This window comes from Marmota monax, unplaced genomic scaffold, assembly GCF_021218885.2.
Source record: "Marmota monax isolate L192 unplaced genomic scaffold, Marmota_monax_Labrador192_F-V1.1 WCK01_AAM20220418_F8-fsc00264, whole genome shotgun sequence".
Classification (NCBI taxonomy): domain Eukaryota; kingdom Metazoa; phylum Chordata; class Mammalia; order Rodentia; family Sciuridae; genus Marmota; species Marmota monax.
In genome coordinates, this window is record NW_026693143.1 from 305,690 (window position 1) to 327,179 (window position 21,490).

At 34.4% G+C, this 21,490-nt stretch overlaps 1 protein-coding gene across 10 annotated transcripts in view; it reads left to right on the plus strand.

Moving 5' to 3' along the window:
- Akap9 (A-kinase anchoring protein 9) overlaps nt 1-21,490 on the plus strand; it is a 137,303-nt gene that overhangs the window by 31,047 nt on the left and 84,766 nt on the right. For all 10 annotated transcript variants that reach the window (XM_058582873.1, XM_058582874.1, XM_058582879.1 and 7 more), the window contains 3 exons: nt 995-3,352; nt 11,013-11,226; nt 12,939-13,101. In XM_058582873.1, coding sequence (XP_058438856.1) covers nt 995-3,352; nt 11,013-11,226; nt 12,939-13,101 — 2,735 coding nt within the window. The remainder of the gene's footprint in view (nt 1-994; nt 3,353-11,012; nt 11,227-12,938; nt 13,102-21,490) is intronic.

Genomic DNA, 21,490 nt, shown 5'->3' on the forward strand with positions numbered 1-21,490 from the left:
CTAGAAGTCCTGTTTGGCAAGGACTCGTGTCTCCTTAAGATAACTTTACTTCCTTACCTATATTTTCATCAGTTATATGGATTTCACTTATTTCCTTGGCTTTGGGACAACAGCTCTTAACTGTTTAATGAATATGCGTTAATATGTCTTGTCTTAGCCTAATCTCCAGTTCCAAAATTGAGTCTCCAGATAGGAACTGGGGAAAATTATCTGATGGTCTTTTATATTTCTGTTTGAACTGTGGGTCTAAGCCCAAGTTGGTATGCCGTAAATATACAGTAGTGGTCTTAGGTGTCACTTGATGTTCAGTCACTTAAGCATTGCATATCCCTAAATTTCTGATTCACTTAAAACCCCAGGAATGAAGTTAAGGAAGACTTAAAGGAATCCACTTTAGTTCTTGTTGTTTTTCTCATTTTATAGCACTTGTCCATGAAATACCTTCAAATCACTAGAATCCAGGGGAGGACTGGTATTTATTTTTTTTGTTTCTTCTGAGAATCCAGGGGAGGACCGGTTTTTATATTTTTGTGTCTTCTGAGAGTGTCTAGAGAGTATGTAGTATTATAACTAGCCATCAGAAATGCTTAATATTTAGAATGTTGACCAGTTAATAAGAAAAATGAAAATGTGATAGTTTATATAGATATTTTAGTCAGACTGGTTTTTGTTTTGTTTTGCTTTTTTGGTGGTGCTAGAGATCAAACCCAAGGCCTCACACATGCTAGGCAAATTAGATTGCATTTTTAAATTTAAATATTTAATCACAGCACAATGTAAGAGAAATTTCTTTCCAAGAAGGGTAAAACTGTTATATTGTTTGCTCATATGTACTGTCAGGTAGATAAGTCCTAGTCTCCTTGTACTGGGAAAAACGGGGGGCAGGCCCAACAGTTGCTTTTTATAGAATTATATAAAAAGGAGACACCCATAAGAAGTTGCCAGAAGCTAAAAATGTCATTCTTATATTTTTCATTTTCTTTTCTTTTTAAAGGAACAAGATGAAGTAGAAAAGTCAAATAAAAAAGAATTACAGGAAAAGGAGACAATCATCCAGGCGTTAAATATAAGAATAATAGAAGAAGAAAAAAAGAATCTTGAGCTAAAAGATCAAGTCACAGCCACTGAAAAATTAATGAGAGAATTACAAGAACAAATTGCAAGTATGAAATTAGAGCTGGCTAATTCTAAGCAAAAAGAAAAACAATGTTCTGAAGAAATAAAACAGTTTATGGGTACAGTTGAAGACCTTCAGAAAAGACATCATTACACAGATAGCCAGTTTGAATCTGATGTACAGAGAATGGTGGAACAAGAAATGCAGAAAAGATTAGAACAACTCCAAGCAGAGATGGATGAAATGTATGGGCAACAGATAGTACAGATGAAACAAGAGTTAATAAAGCAACACATGTCACAGATAGAGGAACTTAAAGCACAACATAAGGAGGAAATTGAGAGTGTTTTAAAATCACATTTAAATATTACAATTAATGAAGATCAAATAAAGTTAATGAACGTGGCAATAAATGAACTGAATATGAAATTACAAGATACTAACGCTCAAAAGGAAAAACTCCAAGAAGAACTAGGAATAGTTTCAGGAGAAAAATCTACTCTGCAGAGACGACTTGATGACCTTTTTGAAGAATTGAACTTTTTAAGGGACCAAATTCAGAGAGCTAGAATGATAATAGCTGAACAAGAAAGTCAACTGAATGAAGCACATAAGTCCCTTAGTACAGTGGAAGCTTTAAAAGCTGAGATTGTTCTGGCATCTGAATCTAGGAAAGAACTAGAGTTAAAACATGAAGCAGAAGTTACAAATTACAAGATAAAACTTGAAATGTTGGAAAAAGAAAAAAATGCTGTATTAGACAGAATGGCTGAATCACAAGAAGCTGAATTAGAGAGGCTGAGAACACAGCTTCTATTTAGTCATGAAGAAGAACTTTCGAAACTAAAAGAAGATTTAGAAGTTGAACATCGAATAAATATTGAAAAACTTAAAGATAGCTTAGGCATTCACTATAAACAGCAGATATATGGCTTACAAAATGAAATGAGTCAAAAGATAGAAACAATGCAATTTGAAAAAGACAATTTGATAACTAAGCAGAATCAGTTGGTTTTGGAAATTTCAAAACTAAAAGATTTACAGAAGTCCATCATGGATTCAAAATCAGAAGAAATGACCCTTCAGATGCATGAACTCCAAGAGGAAATTGAAATATTAAGACAAGAAAAAAAAGAAAAAGGTACGCTTGAACAAGAAGTTCAGGAATTACAACTTAAAATTGAATTATTGGAGAAAGAAATAAAGGAAAAAGAGGATGACCTTAAAGAAAAGTTTTCACAACTTGAAGCAGAAAATAACATTCTTAAAAATGAGAAAAAAGCTATTGAGGACATGTTGAAAATTTATGTTCCTGCTGAACAAGAAGAAAAAATGATTTTCATTGACTCCAGCAAGTCCATATCCAAAGATTGTAGCTGGCAAAAAGAAATGGAAATGCTTACAAAAGAGAATGAGGCCCTCAAGCAACAGTGTATTCAGCTAAATGAAGAAATTGAAAAGCAAAGAAGTACATTTTCATTTGCTGAAAAAAATTTTGAAGTTAACTATCAAGAGTTACAGGAGGAGTATACTTGCCTTCTCAAGGTAAAAGATGATTTAGAAGACAGTAAAAACAAACAAGAATTAGAGTATAAAAGTAAACTTAAAGCACTTAATGAAGAGCTTCATTTACAAAGAATAAATCCAGCTACAATCAAAGTGAAAAGTGCCATGCTTGATACTGACAAAGCTTTTGTCGCAGAGCCATTAGAAATCTGTGAAGTTGTTGAGAAAGATACAACAGAACTTATGGAAAAACTTGAGGTAACCAAGCGAGAAAAGCTAGAATTGTCAGAGAAACTGTCTGATCTCTCTGAACAATTAAAACAAAAACATGGTGAGGTTAATTTTCTCAGTGAAGAAGTCAAATCTTTAAAGCAAGAAAAAGAGAAAATTCTATTGAGATGTCAAGAGCTAGAACTCCTAATTAACCATCATAGAGCAGAAAATATAAACATGTGTGATGTTCATTTAAGCTCTTTACAAGATGGAATAGTAACTATTATAAGCAGGGATTCTCAAGGATCATTATCTAATGTAGGTGAAGATTTTGGAGAAGAATCAAAAACAGTAGTGGAAGAGAAAATTTCTTTTGAAAATGTGGCTATTAGAAGAGAAAGCAAGCAAGAACAGTTATTTTCACCATCAGTAACAAACGAATCCTCACCTGGAACAGATCAATCAAGTGAAAATGATAAACTCCATCAGGAACTTTATGTACTTAAATCAGAACAGGTATGTTTACTTATTTACATATGGTATAGCATAGTGAAAATGTACATTTCATGCTAAAAAGAGTTTTCATCTTCTTAAAACAAATTCATAAAAGAGAATGAAAGTGAATCATGTAATTCTCATTTGGATCTATCATTTATCATTTAATTTTCCTATTTTTTCTTAAACACTGTTTTTCTTTTAGCTAATCTATTATATATTCTGCTCAGGAAATAAAGCAATATTTTCTTTGTTAAGACAATAGTTTAAATAATATTGTTTAGAATCTCAACTTTACAAAAGTTATTGATTTTATAACTTAGTATTTTGTTGCAATTTCAAAGACTTTTAAGAGTTTTTATTTCCTACTGGTCTTTTTCAAGGTTCCACAATTGTAAACAAACTCTTGAGTGTTTTAGAACCTTATGCAGTTGTTCAATAGTTATAAATTCTTTTTCCTTTGTGCAAGAAAAACACTTAAGTCCTAGAGTTTTTAGAGTCTTATACCTGAGGAGGAAAAAATAGTATTAATTCTCTGTACAGCTAAAGAAATAAAACACATAAAATAATAGGTTATTTCCTTTTATGTCAGCTATTGATATTAGAAATAACAGAAAAGTCTGATGTGTATCTTCAGTATGATAATGCTAAATAAACTTTTTATAATTAAAAACATCTTTTAGCTATAGATGGACATTTTACCTTTATTTTATTTATTTATAATATGGTGCTGAGGATTTAACCCAGTGCCTCACACATGCTAGGCAAGCTCTCTACCACTGAGCCACAACTGTAGCCTGCTAAATAAACTTATGTGTTTCTAAAACTTAGGTAATAAATATCTTTTTGCAGATATAAGAGTTTAGTGTTGAAAGAGAGAAGAAGTTAAGAAGTATATATTTCAGTGAGGAAGACAGGTAATAAATGAGAAAATAAGACAGAAATATTGTTACAGTCTATGAAGAAATAAAACAGGGTATTGTGATAAAATAAAACAGGGAAGCTCACAAAAGAAATTGAGAGTGATGGGTGGAGGTGGGTGGTGATCTGGAGCTTGGAGGAATTAACACTTGAACTGAGATTCCAATGAGAGGGAGGAGGCTGCATTATGGAAATTAGAGCAGTTGTATCATGAGTAAGTTTGAGGAACCGAATTGAAGGCCTATGTAGTTGAGTTTGAGAAGAGTTTGAAGAAGGAAGAAACTCAATCATAGGGAGCCTTATAGACTTTGTAAGTTTAGATTTTTATCCCTAAGTACAATAGGAAGTCATCGGAAAGTTTTCTGTTTTTATTTCTAATGACATGTTCATGTTGATGATCTTATCAAATGTGGTCATACTTTACGTTTTTAATAACTTGAATAGAGCCAAGAAATTCAAATTGCTTAACTACTATTGCTATGTTAAATATTGCAAATTGTTTTTAAAACTATAAGTGGTGGTGATTACTCCTAAAAAATGTCAGACATAATTTAAATTTTATTAAGAAGCATTATTTGAAGAAGACCTGAATTTGAAGCACATTTGTCAAATTGGTGAAATTTTCTTAATAGGAATTTTGTTTCTGTATTGAAGATACTTGCAATGGTATTTAGATACTCTCTCCTTGAAATTAACTAAACAAAGTGAAGAAAAGCAAGTCTGTAAATTGCTCCCATTTATCATTACTAAAATAAACCCCGTCATTGATACAGAGGGGGGTAAGGTATGTATGCAGGTGGAGGGAAGCTCACAGAAGAAATTGAGCGGTGACTTACATAGTGATACTGTTTACCTGTCTGAAATACTGCAGAGGCAACAAAATACTCCTACTCTCAGTGTTAAACTTAGTAATTAGAGCAGATATATCTCACTGAAACCAAAATAAACGTGGCTGTTAAGAATTTTTAACTGGCCAGCTGCAGTGGCAAATGCCTGTAATCCCAGCTGAGGGAGGCTGAGGCAGGAGGCTAGTGAGTTCAAAGCCAGCCTCAGCAACAGTGAGGCGGTAAGCAACTCAGTGAGACCCTCTCTCTAAATAAAATACAAAATAAGGATGAGATGTGGTTCAGTGGTCGAGTGCCCTGAGTTCAATCCCCAGTACCAAAAAAGAAAAAAGAAAAAGAAAAAAAATTTTTTTAACTGAAAAGAAAGAAATGAATAGTTTTGGAGTATAATTCCAGATTACCAGAGAGTCTTTTCAACATTGGGGTGCAAGAAATAAGGAGTGGCAGGAACATTATAGATATTGGCTAATTATTGATGCTGAGAGAAGCCATAAATTCAAGTGTGTGTGTTTAAAATTGGAGGTAATTATTGGTATTGGAAGAGATACTGGAGCTTAGAAACATATACTGGAGCTTAGAAACCTCAACAGGAACCATAATATCAGTTCTGTGAATGAAGAGACACTACTATATAAGCTATATAGACAGCTGCTATATCCCTAGTACCTAGAAGAATAATGTTTTGCACATGATCAGCAGTTAATAATGTTTTATGAATGGACGAATGAGGGGTGAATAGGGGAAATAAACAAAGCCGTTTTATCAAGAATCAGCAGTGAATCAGGATAGGCCTTCATGTTAGAATGAAAATCAGAATAGCTTTTGTCGCTTGCTGTTTAGCATTGTTCTATAAGCCCTAACCATTCCAAAGATAAAAAGATACATGGCATAAATAGAAATAAATAATTCACAGGTGTAATTAAGAAATTGAGAAAAAAAATCTAAGCAAATAACCCAAAAAACCTAATGTAAAATAAATGTCAAAATTAGCCAAAAATATGTAAGACCAATATAAATAAAATTAGAATACTTTAATGAAAAATATTTGAATAAATGAAAAGTCTCATTTCTGAGTGGGCAATTTTTTATATTATAGAATGTCAGTTATCTCTAGATTTATCCAACTTAAAAAGTTATGGAAATTTGACTTAATTGGTTTATAGTTCATCTGGAAGAGTAAATGCACAAGTAGAGACATGAATATTTTTTTTTTAAAAAGTAGAATGTATGTAACATGGTATGTGAAAAATAATTTTTAGGTTTAAATATTATCAATTTAATAAATGAGATATTGAAATGAGTTAAGTATTCAATAGCATAGAAAAGTGTCAAGAATATCTACATTCAAAGGAAGTAGAAGGAAGGAAATAAAGAGCAAAAATAAGAGAACTTGTAATAAACAAGTGGGAAAATTTTTTAAGAACTTCGGAGGTTTATTATTTGAAAAGATATATGACCAAGGGGGAAAAATACATAAGCAAAATCAAGAATGAAATAAGGACATAAGTACAGGTACCACAAGAAATTTTAAAAGTCATAAATAATGCTATAAATAATCGCTGCCAATAGATTTGAAAATATACACAAACTCGGAGATGGTGTTCTGGAAGAATATAAATTACCAGAACTAATGCAAATAGAAATGAATAAGTTCAAATGACCATTAAATAGAAATGAATAAGTCAGTAATCATTAAAGAGTTTGAAGTAGTGGTCAGAAGTTTTCCCTTTTGCCTCATCTCAAACCAAAATGCTAGACTTAAGACCATTTTACTAGTGATTCTTATTAACTCTCCAAGAACAAAAGTGTAATTGTCCACTAAAATAGGATTAAAGAGAGAATGGAAGAAGAAAGGAAAGAAGAAAAACTGAAGAAAGAAAAACCACCCAGTTCACCTTAGAAGGCCAATGTTAATATGAAGTCCTGATAGAAATTGTAAAGAAAATAAAATTGTAGAGTAATCTAACTTGTAAGTGTGGTTGCAGAAATTCCAAATAAAATATTAGCAAGTTATACCAAGAGTGGACAAATAGTTAAACATTTGAAAAAAAAAAATGTGTGACTGTAATCTCTACATTTTTATGTAGCAAGACAAAATCCATGATTATTTTAGTACATATCAGAAAAAAATTCATAAAAAATTGACAACCCATTTATAAATTAAAAAAAAAGCTTTCGGAAATCAGGAATAGCAGGGAAATTTTCTAGTCATGATGCTGGTTTTCATCAAAATGTTGACAGATTATATTTCTGATGGTGAAATTTAGAAGCATTTCCATTAGAATCAAGTATAGGACTAGGATACATACCCGTTGTCAACATTACTATTGCAACATGGTTTTGTAGTTCTTAGTGAATGCTTCTCCAGTTCTTGCAATATGACAAGAATAGGAAATGAGAAAAAATATGAACAGATGAGGCAAAACTTTAAACCCAAGATAAGATGTTTTGAGTTTTTGTTAAGAAAATTATAAAATATTGAAGGACAGAAAGACCTGACTGTGTGCTAATACATATCATATCCATAATGGAAAGATACAAAGAAAAATATCAGTTCTCTCCTAATTAATAGTTCTAGTCAAAATTACAATAAGGTTTCTTAATGAATGTGGAATACTGATTCTAAAATTGATATAGAAGAGTAAATAGCCAAGAATACTCAAGACAATCCTAAAAAGTATATATTTGTTATCAAAACTTATTACAAAATCATTATAAACAATATGGTTTGACGCCAGGATGGTTAAGTAGATCAGTGGAATATAATGGAAAGCCCAGAACAGATCTGTATCTTGTAAAAATTTAGTATGTGGCAAGAAGGCCCTACAAATCAATGAATCACTTAGTGAATCTCTACTACATTCCAGGCACTGTTCAAGTCATTCATAATTTAACAGTGAATAAAAATGGTCAAGGAAGAATAAAGTTTACGTTTTAGGGTTTAAATGAACATTAGAAAATACAAACAAATATTTCTGGTGGTCTTAAGTGCTATGAATAAAATTATAGTATGATAAGAAGAATAAGATCTCCCTAAGTGTAGGGCTTTTTTTGCATAGGGTAGGTCAAGGAAGACTACTTTGGTGAGATGATATTTGAGCAGAGACAAAGGAAATCAAAAAATAAACCAAATTAGCAGGAGAAGCTTAGAGTATTCAAAATTGTTTGGGAGGAAAAAAAACAAAATTGTTTTGAGCACAATTGACTTTTGATACTAGAGGTTAGAAGTTAGGGAATTAGATCCTTGTTGCTTTAGGGAAACAAATCAGGTTGATTAAAAATGTACACATAAGAAGAAAATAGAATCTTAAGATAGGGAAAGACTTTTAATAAAGACAAAGCATGGGAAAAGATTTAAAATTTTAATTGTGTCTTTTAAAAACAATAATGTAAAACAGATTTGAGGACTGGGACTAGGTATTTGCCATGTATGTAAGTTGCAAACAAAAGCTATCAAGAATATAGAAAGAACAATTAATGTAACAAGAGGTCCAAAAACAAAATAATAATGGGCAAAAGATGTGAAAGACATGTGCCTGAATAGGAAATCAAAGTATCTAATAAACATGAAAATATTCTTTCAACCTTACTATTCAGTGTAAAAATAAAATAACATTTTATACCCATTAGGTTGGTGAAGTTAGTCTGATATAAAGAATGGTGAGGATGTGAGTATATAAGTACTCAACCTTCTGGTAGCATTGTAAATTAGTACTGTTATATAAAAATAATTTGATCAAATCTAGCACAGTTAAAAATGCACTATCTGTGACCTAGCAGTTATATTTCTAAGTAGTTCTCAAAGTGTTCCTGACCAGAAGCACAGCATTCCTTGGTAACGGGTTAGAATTCAAAGCTCTTTGACCTCTCCCGAATCAGAAACCGTGGGGATGGGGATAGGTTCCTAAAGTAACCTGTTTTAATAAGCATTCCAAGTGATTCTGATGCATGTTACATTTGAGAACCACTAATTAGAAAGAAATTAGCACATTTATCTAAGGGTGTGTGTAAGAATTTAACAGCAGTATTTTTTTAAATATCCAAAAACTAGGAATAAACCAGTTTATCTCCTGAAAGGAAATGGACAAATTTTGATATAGTCATAATACCACAGTTAAAATGAATTAACCTGTTGCCTACATGCTGCTAATTTTTTTTTTGTTTGTTTGTTTGTTTGTGGTACTGGGCATTAAACCCCCCGTTACCTACATGGAATAATACCAGAGACATATTGAATGAGAAAATAAATTTGTAAAATTAATATTATTTGTGTAAGTCCATAAAAATACAAAATATACAGTGCATTGAGAATGCAAAATGTATTGTAATGAGAAGTGATAATGTAAGAATTGGACTGGATTTGTACCAAATTATGATTATGGTTGCCTATGAGGAAGGAGTGATGAGAACATAGAAGTGTATAGGGAATATAGGGAATGAAAAAAATAGACAAAATGTTATAGTACTTGTTAATTTGGGTTTTGAGTTTATTGCTTGCATTTTTCCATATTTAAAATAGTATTTTAAATCCAGGCATGGTGGTGCATGCCTGTAATCCCAGCTGTTTGGGAGACTAAGGCAGAGGAGGGTTCTAAGTTCAAGACCAACCTTGGCAACTTGTTGAGACCTTGCCTCAAAAAGGGCTGGGGTTGGGATTGTGGATCAGTGGCAGAGCGCTTGCCTCACATATGTGAAGCACTGGGTTCGATCCTCAGCACCACATAAAAATGAAAATATTAGAAAAAAAAAAGGGCTGGAAATGTAGCTCACTGGTAGAGAGCACCCCTGGGTTCAATTCCCAGTGCCATGAAAATAAAATATTATTTGAAAATAAAAATGAAAGATAAGGAAGAGCCAAGACAACATGAGAGAAATTGGTATGAAAATTTGTTCTCCTGGTCTCCTTGGCTAACTACTCTTACACAGCTGTAGCGGATCCATTGCTGTTAGTCCTCTTAGGGTTTTTAATTGGACCCTGCATCTTTAACTGTTTATTTAATAAGATATATAAAACAAAAAATACATTCTGTGAAACTGATGGTCCTCCATACTCACTACAGTAGCTGTAAACCAGTGATGATTAATTAATGATTTGATTAGTTCCATAAAACCAGTGGGGAATGTTATAGGCCAGACTATATAAGCAATGACCAAACAAACTTCATTTTACCTTGAGACTCCATATTACGTAAGAAGAGCTTCTCCCATAGGAAAGCCCCATCACTGTACCACATACTAATTGCCTAGCATAGCCTACTTGCAATACAGAATAGCAATTCTTACACAATGTAAAATTGTTCTCTTTGGTTCCCATTTTCCTTGGGCAGTGTACCTTACTGGGGAATAATTGATTAGATGTTAGTAGCCATTCTTTAATTTGTATTCAACTAGGGTCACTTTGATCCATTTCTCTTTTGATTATGATTATGAAAAAATCCCAGGAGAAATGAATGAGATGAAAATTTGATTAAGACATTGCATTGTTTCGCTAATGGCTTTATTCAGCTTCTGTACTACTTCTTGCTTGCTTGCTTGGTGGTTGCCAAGTCAATCTGGATGTGGTTTTCGCCTTTAAATATCCTAAAATGTTGAGGCTCTAGGCTGTTTCCTGCAGAGACAACTTGTTCCTGTAGGGAGCAGTCCCGGACAGTCAGAATAAAGACTCTCCAATATGGACAAATCATAAGCTATACCAAATATCAAAATTTGCTACAAAATTGAGGTAATGATACTACTCTCCTTGAAAAAAGAAGTAGCTCAGTATAACTGAATGAAGAATGAAGAAAAAAATGTCATTGGTTCTCTTATGAAGTTTTAAACTATAATTTATTTCTCCTCTTGTTTTAGTATATGCAAAAAGCAAATTATTTTATAGTAAATTATTTTAAATTTTTCTAATATATATTCACTTTCAGAATGATTTAAGGCTACAGATGGAAGCTCAGCGCATATGCCTTTCACTGGTTTATTCAGCTCACGTGGATCAGGTTCGTGAATATATGGAAAATGAAAAAGATAAAGCTCTTTGCAATCTTAAAGAGGAGCTTATTTCTACTCAAGAGGAAAAGATCAAGGAACTTCAGAAAATATACCAGTTAGAACTACAGAATGTAAAAACACAAGAAACAGGTAAATAGTTTCTGACTTATAATTACCATGAAGCATCACTTAGAGTCCACCATTTCATAATTCTGTCCTTAGAACTCATAGGGAAAGGTGACTTGTGTATCTAAGCCCTAGTCTTATTTGTTCATATAATCATTGGATATTCATTGAAGTGCTAGAGAAAACGAAAATTACTGAGTCATTTTCCCATAGGAAATCATAATCCATTGGGAAAGCATATATAAAATAAACTGAAAATTTCTGAAATGTAGATAATGGAGGGAGAAAAAAGAGTCTTGTCTTTCCTGGGGAGATGAGTAGGATGAGGGTATGGGCAGGAGTAATTGGGTTGGAAATTTGGGGAAGGCTATGGAGTCTTAAGCATTGAGCTCTATCTAAGATTGCATCCATTTGGGAGAACTGGGAGTTCAGGTTGTGTTAGCTAGATAAAACTGGAGAGATTGGAAGGAGCTTGATCAGGAAAGGTTTTATGTACTCTGATAAAACATGTTTATGTTTTATGCTATTCGTGATAAGACCTACAGCAGGATTTTAAATAGTGGGAATAACAATAAGATTTTTATTTTAAGGTGATACCATTAGGATCAGTTGGAAGGGATGAAATTATTGAAGGGAAGACCAGTCAGATTGAATTGAGTATGATAGAAAGTTAAGTTCAACACTTAGAGTTAGGCTCTAGTTTGTCGTTAATGTTAGCAGAAATTAAGAATGATTCCCAAGTTTCTAGCTTAAGAAACTAGAGTATGGTTCTAGTCATAGAAAGGAACCAATTTGTGAAAAAAATAATAAATTCAGTTTTAAATATATTGAGTTAAGAATAGAATACTTATTGACTTTGAAAAAATATATAGGAGTTAGTTGAAAATAGAAGTCTGAAACCTGGGAGAAAAATTTAAGTATGAGGTAAAGATTTATAATCAGCATGAATGTCAAGGACAAAAGGTCAAGGACAAGAATGAGTTATCAGGGGAAACTAGAGAGTGAGTTAAAAGACCAAGATGGCATAATGGGAAGCAACAATGTTAAGGGACCATACAATAAACCATAAACAATTAGTCACAGTTAATGTTTTTCTTTCATGATTATTTGGCCAGTTAACTAGACTTCTTGTGTTCAAGGTATCTCTAGGCCTTCACTTTTGCTTTTAGGAATGAGTTTTATTATTGGAATTGCTTTGGTGAACAGAATAGAATTTCAAGCATATCAGATAATACCATGCTTTTTCACTTCAGTGGTTCTTTGAATATAGTAATATTTTAAGTTTGTATTTTTTTTAATTGATATCTTCTTGAGGTAGTCTGTCCACTATTTCCCAAATTGCATGTTAACTAATGGCTCATTTAATTGGCAAAAAAGTTAGTTTAGTGATTAACTATCAGCATTTTTTAGAAATAAAAATAAAAGAGGAAAGTGAAAGGTGTGAACTACTCTCCTCTGGTCCCTTTTCAACACCTCTTTTGTTTCATGTTTCTGAATTGTTTTAAAGATATAAAATTGTTGAATTTAGAGATACCATACCATAAGGATAGGAGAAATGATCTTGAATCATATCGTTTTCTTCAGTCAGAATGAGTCAAATTAAAACCTGAGTTTCACTCAAAACATTTTTCAAAGAATAAATATTTTTATACATTGAAATAAAATGATTGTTATTTCACTGAGAAGTTTGTATTGAAATGTGTATTGTCTTCTCTTCCTGTTATCTTCTCTGTAAGATACCAAAAAAATTAAACAACTTGAAGAACAAATTCAAGAATTAGAAAACTTCATATGCTTTTTGCGCCAACAATTGAAAGAAACTGAAGAAAATCATAGGGCAGAAATTTATTCTCTACAGGAGAAGCTGCAAGCCATTAGTGAGGCCAAGGTGGACCCAAGGTATCTATTTACTTAAAACTTCATTCAGCGGTATTTGTAGCTTAGTAACAATGATAGTATCATCTGGAATGGTTATTTTATGAATAAAATATAACTTTAACAAAGAGATAGGATGTAACATTTTTAAGAAATAAGAGCAGGAGATAATTCTGTATCTTTGAAATGTGTGAAATAAATGTTGGTATAAACCAAAGACATTTTATTATAGGAATTTTACTTATACTTTTATAAAGATGTTATTATTAATCTATTTTCTGAATTAAAATAAGTCAGGTAGTAGACATTTACTTGTTTATTCTATGCCTAGGCTTTGATATGTTGATGTGGTGAATACTTAAATAGTCTAAGTATGATCATTCCACTGTGACTTGAATATACTCCATTTGATTGTCTAATGCTCAAATTCATCATGTCCTAAATAGAACCCTGATCTATGAGGAGAGAAGAAATGATCTTGAATTACCACTATTTATGTTTTCTTGGATCAGGATCTTCTAAAATTTGCTCCTTCTCTGTAGCCATCTTCATCCATCATGACTCCTTTCTGTCATAACTCTCTGCCATTCTATGAAAAAATCTTGGTTTTTTTTTAACCTTCAAAGTACATCAAAACTGTGCCACTCCTTACTGCTCCACTGGTCCCTGCCATTGTTGTGTGTTTCACCTGGATTACTAAACTTCTGTTTACAGTCTGTTCTCTATATAGTCAACACAAGTGCCAGAACCTTTGCTTTTATAATTTCAGTTACATCATGTTACTCTAATCCTCTTCTGCTCTTTACAGTCTCACTAGGTCCTGAGGACCATGACATCTTTGACTTTCATTTTCTACTGACTTTCTTATCACTTACTATTCTGAAATCATATGATCCCATGGGGTTGGGGTTGGAGTTCAGCGGAAAGCGCTTGCCTGGCTTGTGTGAGGCCCTGGGTTTGATTCTCAGCACCACATATAAATAAATAAAGTAAAGGTCCATTGACAACTAAAAACAATTTTAAAAGATTAAAAAAACCCTCATACATCCCCACTGTGATCCTCAAATATATCACATATCAGTACGCTTCTGCTTTTGGGATTCATTGGCTTTTTCTTCTACCTAGAATGATTATTCTCCAGGTATTTGTATGCCCACACCCTCATCTCATTTGGATCTTTACGTAGATGTCATGTTCTTACATAAATTAAAATTGTCCCCAAAGAGTCTGTGTCTTACTTTTCTACTTCATTTTTTCTTTAAATTATTTGTTTTGTATGTACACATACATTATAATCATTGTGTGTGCATGTATGTGTATATATAAATAATGTATGTATGCACTTTATATATCCAAATGTATATAAATTTAGAGGAAGTATTGTTTCATTTTGTTTGTCTTCAATTAAGGAATTTAAGCCTTTTTAAAAAATATTTTTATTAGTTGTTATTTTATTTATTTATTTACATGCAGTGCTAAGAATTGAACCCAGTGCCTCATACACGCTAGGCAAGTACTTTACCACTGAGTCACAACCCCAGCCTAGGAATTTAAGCTTATCTTTGTCTATTTAAGTCACTGATATATTCTAAATCCACATGATTGCTAAATACTAATCTTACCTTATTGTTATAAGATTAGACATTTTAAGAAAACATTTTTACAAAGTAGTGAATGCTTATATAACAATACAGAATTCAGACATACATACCAAAAGATATGTGGGTAGATAAAATTAAAATTAAACTAATTGTAAGTTAAAATTAAACTAACTGTAAGTTAAGAACCTTCTCTTTACTGTTGCCACACTTCATTTCCAATATAAGCAATCATTGTTACTTTTGATATGTATTCTTTCAGACATTTTCCTATTTATATAGACATATATGTTAAAACAGGTTTTTAATGCAAGTGTGAATTTACAAGCTTTTTTTAACTCAGTAATATATCTTAGATATATCTTTATATACATACATACATACATACATGCACACACACATATATTTATATTTATATATATATATATATATATATATATATATATATATATATATACACATTATTATTATTATTATTATTTTTTTTGTATCAGGGATTGAATTCAGGGGCTCTTAACCACCAAGCCACATCCTCACCCCTCTTCTTTTTTTTCAGAACTACTGTTTTAATTTTCATTGTTCGTTGTTCAAAACATAACATAGTTCTTGACATATCATATTTCACACTTTGATTCAAGTGGGTTATGAACTCCCATTTTTACCCCGTATACAGATTGCAGAATCACATCGGTTACATATCCACTGATTTACATATTGCCATACTAGTGTCTGTTGTATTCTGCTGCCTTTCCTATCCTCTACTATCCCCCCTCCCCTCCCCTCTTCTCTCTCTACCCCATCTACTGTAATTCATTTCTCCCCCTTGTTTTTTTTCCCTTTCCCCTCACTTCCTCTTGTTTATAATTTTGTATAACCCTGAGGGTCTCCTTCCATTTCCATGCAATTTCCCTTCTCTCTCCCCTTCCCTCCCACCTCTCATCGCTGTTAAATGTTAATCTTCTTCTCATGCTCTTCGTCCCTACTCTGTTCTTAGTTACTCTCCTTATATCAAAGAAGACATTTGGCATTTGTTTTTTAGGGATTGGCTAGCTTCACTTAGCATAATTTGCTCTAATGCCATCCATTTCCCTGCAAATTCTATGATTTTGTCATTTTTTAATGCAGAGTAATACTCCATTGTGTATAAATGCCACATTTTTTTATCCATTTGTCTATTGAAGGGCATCTAGGTTGGTTCCACAGTCTTGCTATTGTGAATTGTGCTGCTATGAACATCGATGTAGCAGTGTCCCTGTAGTATGCTCTTTTTACGTCTTTAGGGAATAGACCGAGAAGGGGAATAGCTGGGTCAAATGGTGGTTCCATTCCCAGCTTTCCAAGACATCTCCATACTGCTTTCCAAATTGGCTGCACCAATCTGCAGTCCCACCAGCAATGTACAAGTGTACCCTTTTCCCCACATCCTCGCCAGTACTTGTTGTTGTTTGACTTCCTAATGGCTGCCAATCTTACTGGAGTGAGATGGTATCTTAGGGTGGTTTTGATTTGCATTTCTCTGACAGCTAGAGATGGTGAGCATTTTTTCATGTACTTGTTGATTGATTGTATGTCCTCCTCTGAGAAATGTCTGTTCAGGTCCTTGGCCCATTTGTTGATTGGTTTATTTGTTTTCTTATTGTTTAATTTTTTGAGTTCTTTGTATACTCTGGATATTAGGGCTCTATCTGAGGTGTTCCCAGGATGTAGGCTCCCTATTTACCTCTCTTATTGTTTCTTTTGCTGAGAAAAAACTTTTTAGTTTGAGTAAGTCCCATTTGTTGATTCTGGTTATTAACTCTTGTGCTACGGGTGTCCTATTGAGGAATTTGGAGCCTGACCCCACAGTATGTAGATCGTAGCCAACTTTTTCTTCTATCAGACGCCATGTCTCTGATTTGATATCAAGCTCTTTGATCCATTTTGAGTTAACTTTTGTGCATGGTGAGAGAAAGGGATTCAGTTTCATTTTGTTGCATATGGATTTCCAGTTTTCCCAGCACCATTTGTTGAAGATGCTATCCTTCCTCCATTGCATACTATTAGCCCCTTTATCAAATATAAGATAGTTGTAATTTTGTGGATTGGTTTCTGTGTCTTCTATTTGTACCATTGGTCCACCCGCCTGTTTTGGTACCAGTACCATGCTGTTTTTGTTACTATTGCTCTGTAGTATAGTTTGAAGTCTGGTATCGCTATACCGCCTGATTGACACTTCCTGCTTAGAGTTGTTTTTGCTATTCTGGGTCTTTTATTTTTCCATATGAATTTCATGATTGCTTTATCTATTTCTACAAGAAATGCCATTGGGATTTTGATTGGCATTGCATTAAACCTATAGAGAACTTTGGGTAATATCGCCATTTTGATGATGTTAGTTCTGCCTATCTATGAATAGGGTATATTTTTCCATCTTCTAAGATCTTCTATTTCTCTCTTTAGGGTTCTGTAGTTTTCATTGTATAAGTCTTTCACGTCTTTTGTTAGGTTGATTCCCAAGTATTTTATTTTTTTTGAGGGTATTGTGAATGGAGTAGTTGTCCTCATTTCCATTTCAGAGGATTTGTCGCTGATATACAGGAATGCCTTTGATTTATGCATGTTGATTTTATATCCTGCCACTTTGTTGAATTCATTTATTAGCTCTAATAGTTTCTTTGTAGACCCTTTTGGGTCTGCTAGGTATAGAATCATGTCACCTGCAAATAGTGATAATTTAAGTTTTTCTTTTCCTATTTTTATGCCTTTAATTTCTTTCGTCTGTCTAATTGCTCTGGCCAGTGTTTCGAGAACTATGTTTAACAGAAGTGGTGAGAGAGGGCATCCCTGTCTTGTTCCAAATTTTAGAGGGAATGCCTTCAGTTTTTCTCCATTCAGAATGATGCTAGCCTGAGGCTTAGCATAGATTGCTTTTTCAATATTGAGGTATGTTCCTGTTATCCCTAGTTTTTCTAGAGTTTTGAACATAAAGGGATGCTGTACTTTGTCGAATGCTTTTTCCGCATCTATCGAGACGATCATATGGTTCTTATTTTTAAGTCTATTGATGTGGTGAATAACATTTATTGATTTCCGTATATTGAACCAGCCTTGCATCCCAGGGATGAATCCTACTTGATCATGGTGCACAATTTTTTTGATATGTTTTTGTATCTGATTCGCCAAAATTTTGTTGAGGATTTTTGCATCTAGGTTCATTAGAGATATTGGTCTGTAATTTTCTTTCTTTGAAGTGTTTCTGTGTGGTTTAGGAATCAGGTTGATGTTGGCCTCGTAGAATGAATTTGGAAGTTCTCCCTCTTTTTCTATTTCCTGAAGTAGCTTGAAAAGTATTGGTATTAGTTCTTCTTTAAAGGTTTTGTAAAACTCTGCTGTATACCCATCCGGTCCTGGGCTTTTCTTAGTTGGTAGTCTTTTGATGGCTTCTTCTATTTCCTCAATTGATATTGGTCTGTTTAGGTTGTCTATATCCTCCTGACTCAACCTGGGTAGATCATATGACTTAAGAAATTTATCGATGCCTTCACTATCTTCTATTTTATTGGAGTATAAGGATTCAAAATAATTTCTAATTATCTTCTGTATTTCTGAAGTGTCTGTTGTGATATTGCCGTTTTCATCCCGTATGCTAGTAATTTGAGTTCTCTCTCTTCTTCTCTTCGTTAGCATGGCTAAGGGTCTGTTGATCTTATTTATTTTTTCAAAGAACCAACTTTTAGTTTTGTCAATTTTTTCAATTGTTTCTTTTGTTTCGATTTCATTAATTTCAGCTCTGATTTTAATTATTTCTTGCCTTCTACTTCTTTTGCTGTTGTTTTGCTCTTCTTTTTCTAGGATTTTGAGATGAAGTGTGAGATCATTTATTTGTTGGTTTTTCCTTTTTTTAAGGAATGAACTCCAGGCAATGAATTTTCCTCTTAGAACTGCTTTCATTGTGTCCCATAGATTCCGATATGTTGTGTCTGTGTTTTCATTTATCTCTAAGAATTTTTTAATTTCCTCCTTGATGTCTTCTATAACCCATTGATCATTCAGTAACCTATTGTTCATTCTCCAAGTGATGCATGATTTTTCCTTCCTTCTTTTATCGTTGATGTCCATTTTCATTCCATTATGATCAGATAAGATGCATGGTATTACCTCTACTCCTTTACAATGTCTAAGAGTTGCCCTGTGACATAATATATGATCTATTTTTGAGAAGGATCCATGTGCTGCTGAGAAAAAAGTGTAACTGCTTGATGTTGGGTGGTATATTCTATATATGTCAATTAAGTCTAGGTTATTAATTGTATTATTGAGTTCTATAGTTTCTTTATTCAACTTTTGTTTGGAAGATCTGTCCAGTGGTGAGAGAGGTGTGTTGAAGTCTCCCATAATTATTGTATGGTGGTCTATTAGACTCTGGAACTTGAGAAGAGTCTGTTTGATGAACATAGCTGCACCATTGTTTGGAGCATATATACTTATGATTGTTATGTCTTGTTGGTGTATGGTTCCCTTGAGCAGTATGTAGTGTCCCTCTTTATCCCTTTTGATTAACTTTGGCTTGAAATCTGTTTATTTGATATGAATATGGACACTCCTGCTTGTTTCCAAAGTCCATATGAGTGATATGATTTTTCCCAACCTTTCACCTTCAATCTATGTATGTCTTTTCTTATCAAATGTGTCTCCTGTAGGCAGCATATTGTTGGATCTTTTTTTTTGATCCATTCTACTAGCCTGTGTCTCTTAATTGGTGAGTTTAAGCCATTAACATTTAGGGTTATTATTGAGATATGGATTGTTCTTCCAGCCATATTTGTTTATTTATGTTACTAAACATGGTTTGTTTTCCTCTTTGATTATTTTCCCCCCATTTAGTGTCCTATGTCCCACTGTTGGTTTTCATTGTTATTTTCCATTTCCTCTTCCTGTAATGTTTTGCTGAGGATGTTTTGAAGAGATGGTTTTCTAGCTGCAAATTCTTTTAACTTTTGTTTATCGTGGATGGTTTTAATTTCATCTTCCATCCTGATACTTAATTTCGCTGGATACACAATTCTTGGTTGGAACCCATTTTCTTTCAGGGTTTGAAATATGTCGTTCCAGGATCTTCTAGCTTTCAGAGTCTGTGTTGAGAGATCAGCTGTTATCCTGATTGGTTTACTCCTAAATGTAATCTGCTTCCTTTCTCTTGAAGCTTTTAAAATTCTCTCCATATTCTGTATGTTGGGCATCTTCATTATAATGTGTCTAGGTGTGGATCTCTTATGATTTTGCACATTCGGCGTCCTGTAGGCTTCTAGGATTTGGGATTGTGTCTCATTCTTCAGGTCTGGGAAGTTTTCTCGTATTATTTCGTTGAACAGATTGCTCATTCCTGTGGTTTGGACCTCTATACCTTCCTGTATCCCAATGACTCTTAAGTTTGGTCTCTTTATGTTATCCCATATTTCTTGGATGTTCTGCTCATGGTTTCTTAAGAGTCTCGCTGAGCTGTCTATGTTCTTTTCAATTTGAAATACTTTGTCTTCATTGTCTGATGTTCTATCTTCTAAGTGTTCTACTCTGCTGGTAGTATTCTCATTTGAGTTTTTAATTTAGTTTATTGCTTCCTGTATTTCTAGGATTTCTGTTTGTTTTTTATAACCTCTATCTCCTTGTATAGTTGATCTTTTGCTTCTTCGATTTGTTTATGTAATTCATTGTTGAAGTGATCTTTCATTGTCTGATTTTGCTGTCTAATGTCTTCCTTGAGACTCCAGATCATCTGAAGCATGTAAATCCTGAATTGTTTATCTGACATTCCATCTGCTGTAGCTGTTACCTCTTCTAAAGTTCAGTTGACCTGCATTGTTTGTGGTCCTTTCTTTCCTTGTCTTTTTTTATTTCTCTTGTTTCTTTCTGCTTGGTGAATCTGTTGTGTTATTGAATTTCCCCCTATATATTTATATTGCTCTTGTATAGTTACAAAGTCTCCCTTGAAGGGGCGGGCGGCGGCTGTGCTCCTCCTCCAATTGGGGTGATCTGTCTATCATGCCGGCGGGCCGCTGGGCCCCTACTCCAGGTCACGTGGTCTGCCTACTTTGTGGGCAACAGCTGGGCCCCTTCTCCAATAGGGATGATCTGTCTACCACACTGGCAGGCCGCTGGGCCTGTTTTCCAGGTTGCAGGTCTGCCTTCCTTGCAGGCGCAGGCGGTGGCTGTGCCCCTCCTTCCATTGGGGTGATCTTTCAACTAGGCCAGCGGGCAGCTGGGCCCCTTCTCCGGGATGCGCGGTCTGCCTACCTTGTGGGCGGCAGCTGGGCCCTTCCTCCAGTTGGGGTGATATGTCTACCACGCTGGCGGGTCGCTATGCCTGTTCTCCCTGTAGATCACAGGTCTGCCTACCTTGCAGGCGCAGGCGGCGGCTCTGCCGTTCCTCCAGTTGGGGTGATGTGTCTACCACGCCGGCGGGCCGCTGGGCCTGTTCTGCATGTCGGTCACAGGTCTGGCTACCTTTCATGCGCGGGCGGCGGCTGTGCTCCGCCCCTCCTCCAATTGGGGTGATGTGTCCACCACGCCGGCGGGCCCCTGGGCCTGTTCCGCCGGTCGGTCGCAGGTCTGCCCACCTTGCAGGTGCCGGCGACGGCTCTGCTCCACCCCTCCTCCAATTGGGATGATGTGTCCACCACGCCGGCGGGCCGCTGGGCCTGCTCTGCCAGTTGGTCTGAGGTCTGCCTACCTTGCAGGCGTGGGCGCCGGCTCTGCACCGCCCCTCCTCCAATTGGGGCAATGTGTCCACCATGCCGGTGGGCCGCTGCAGAACTACTGTTTTTATTTAAAATAACTCA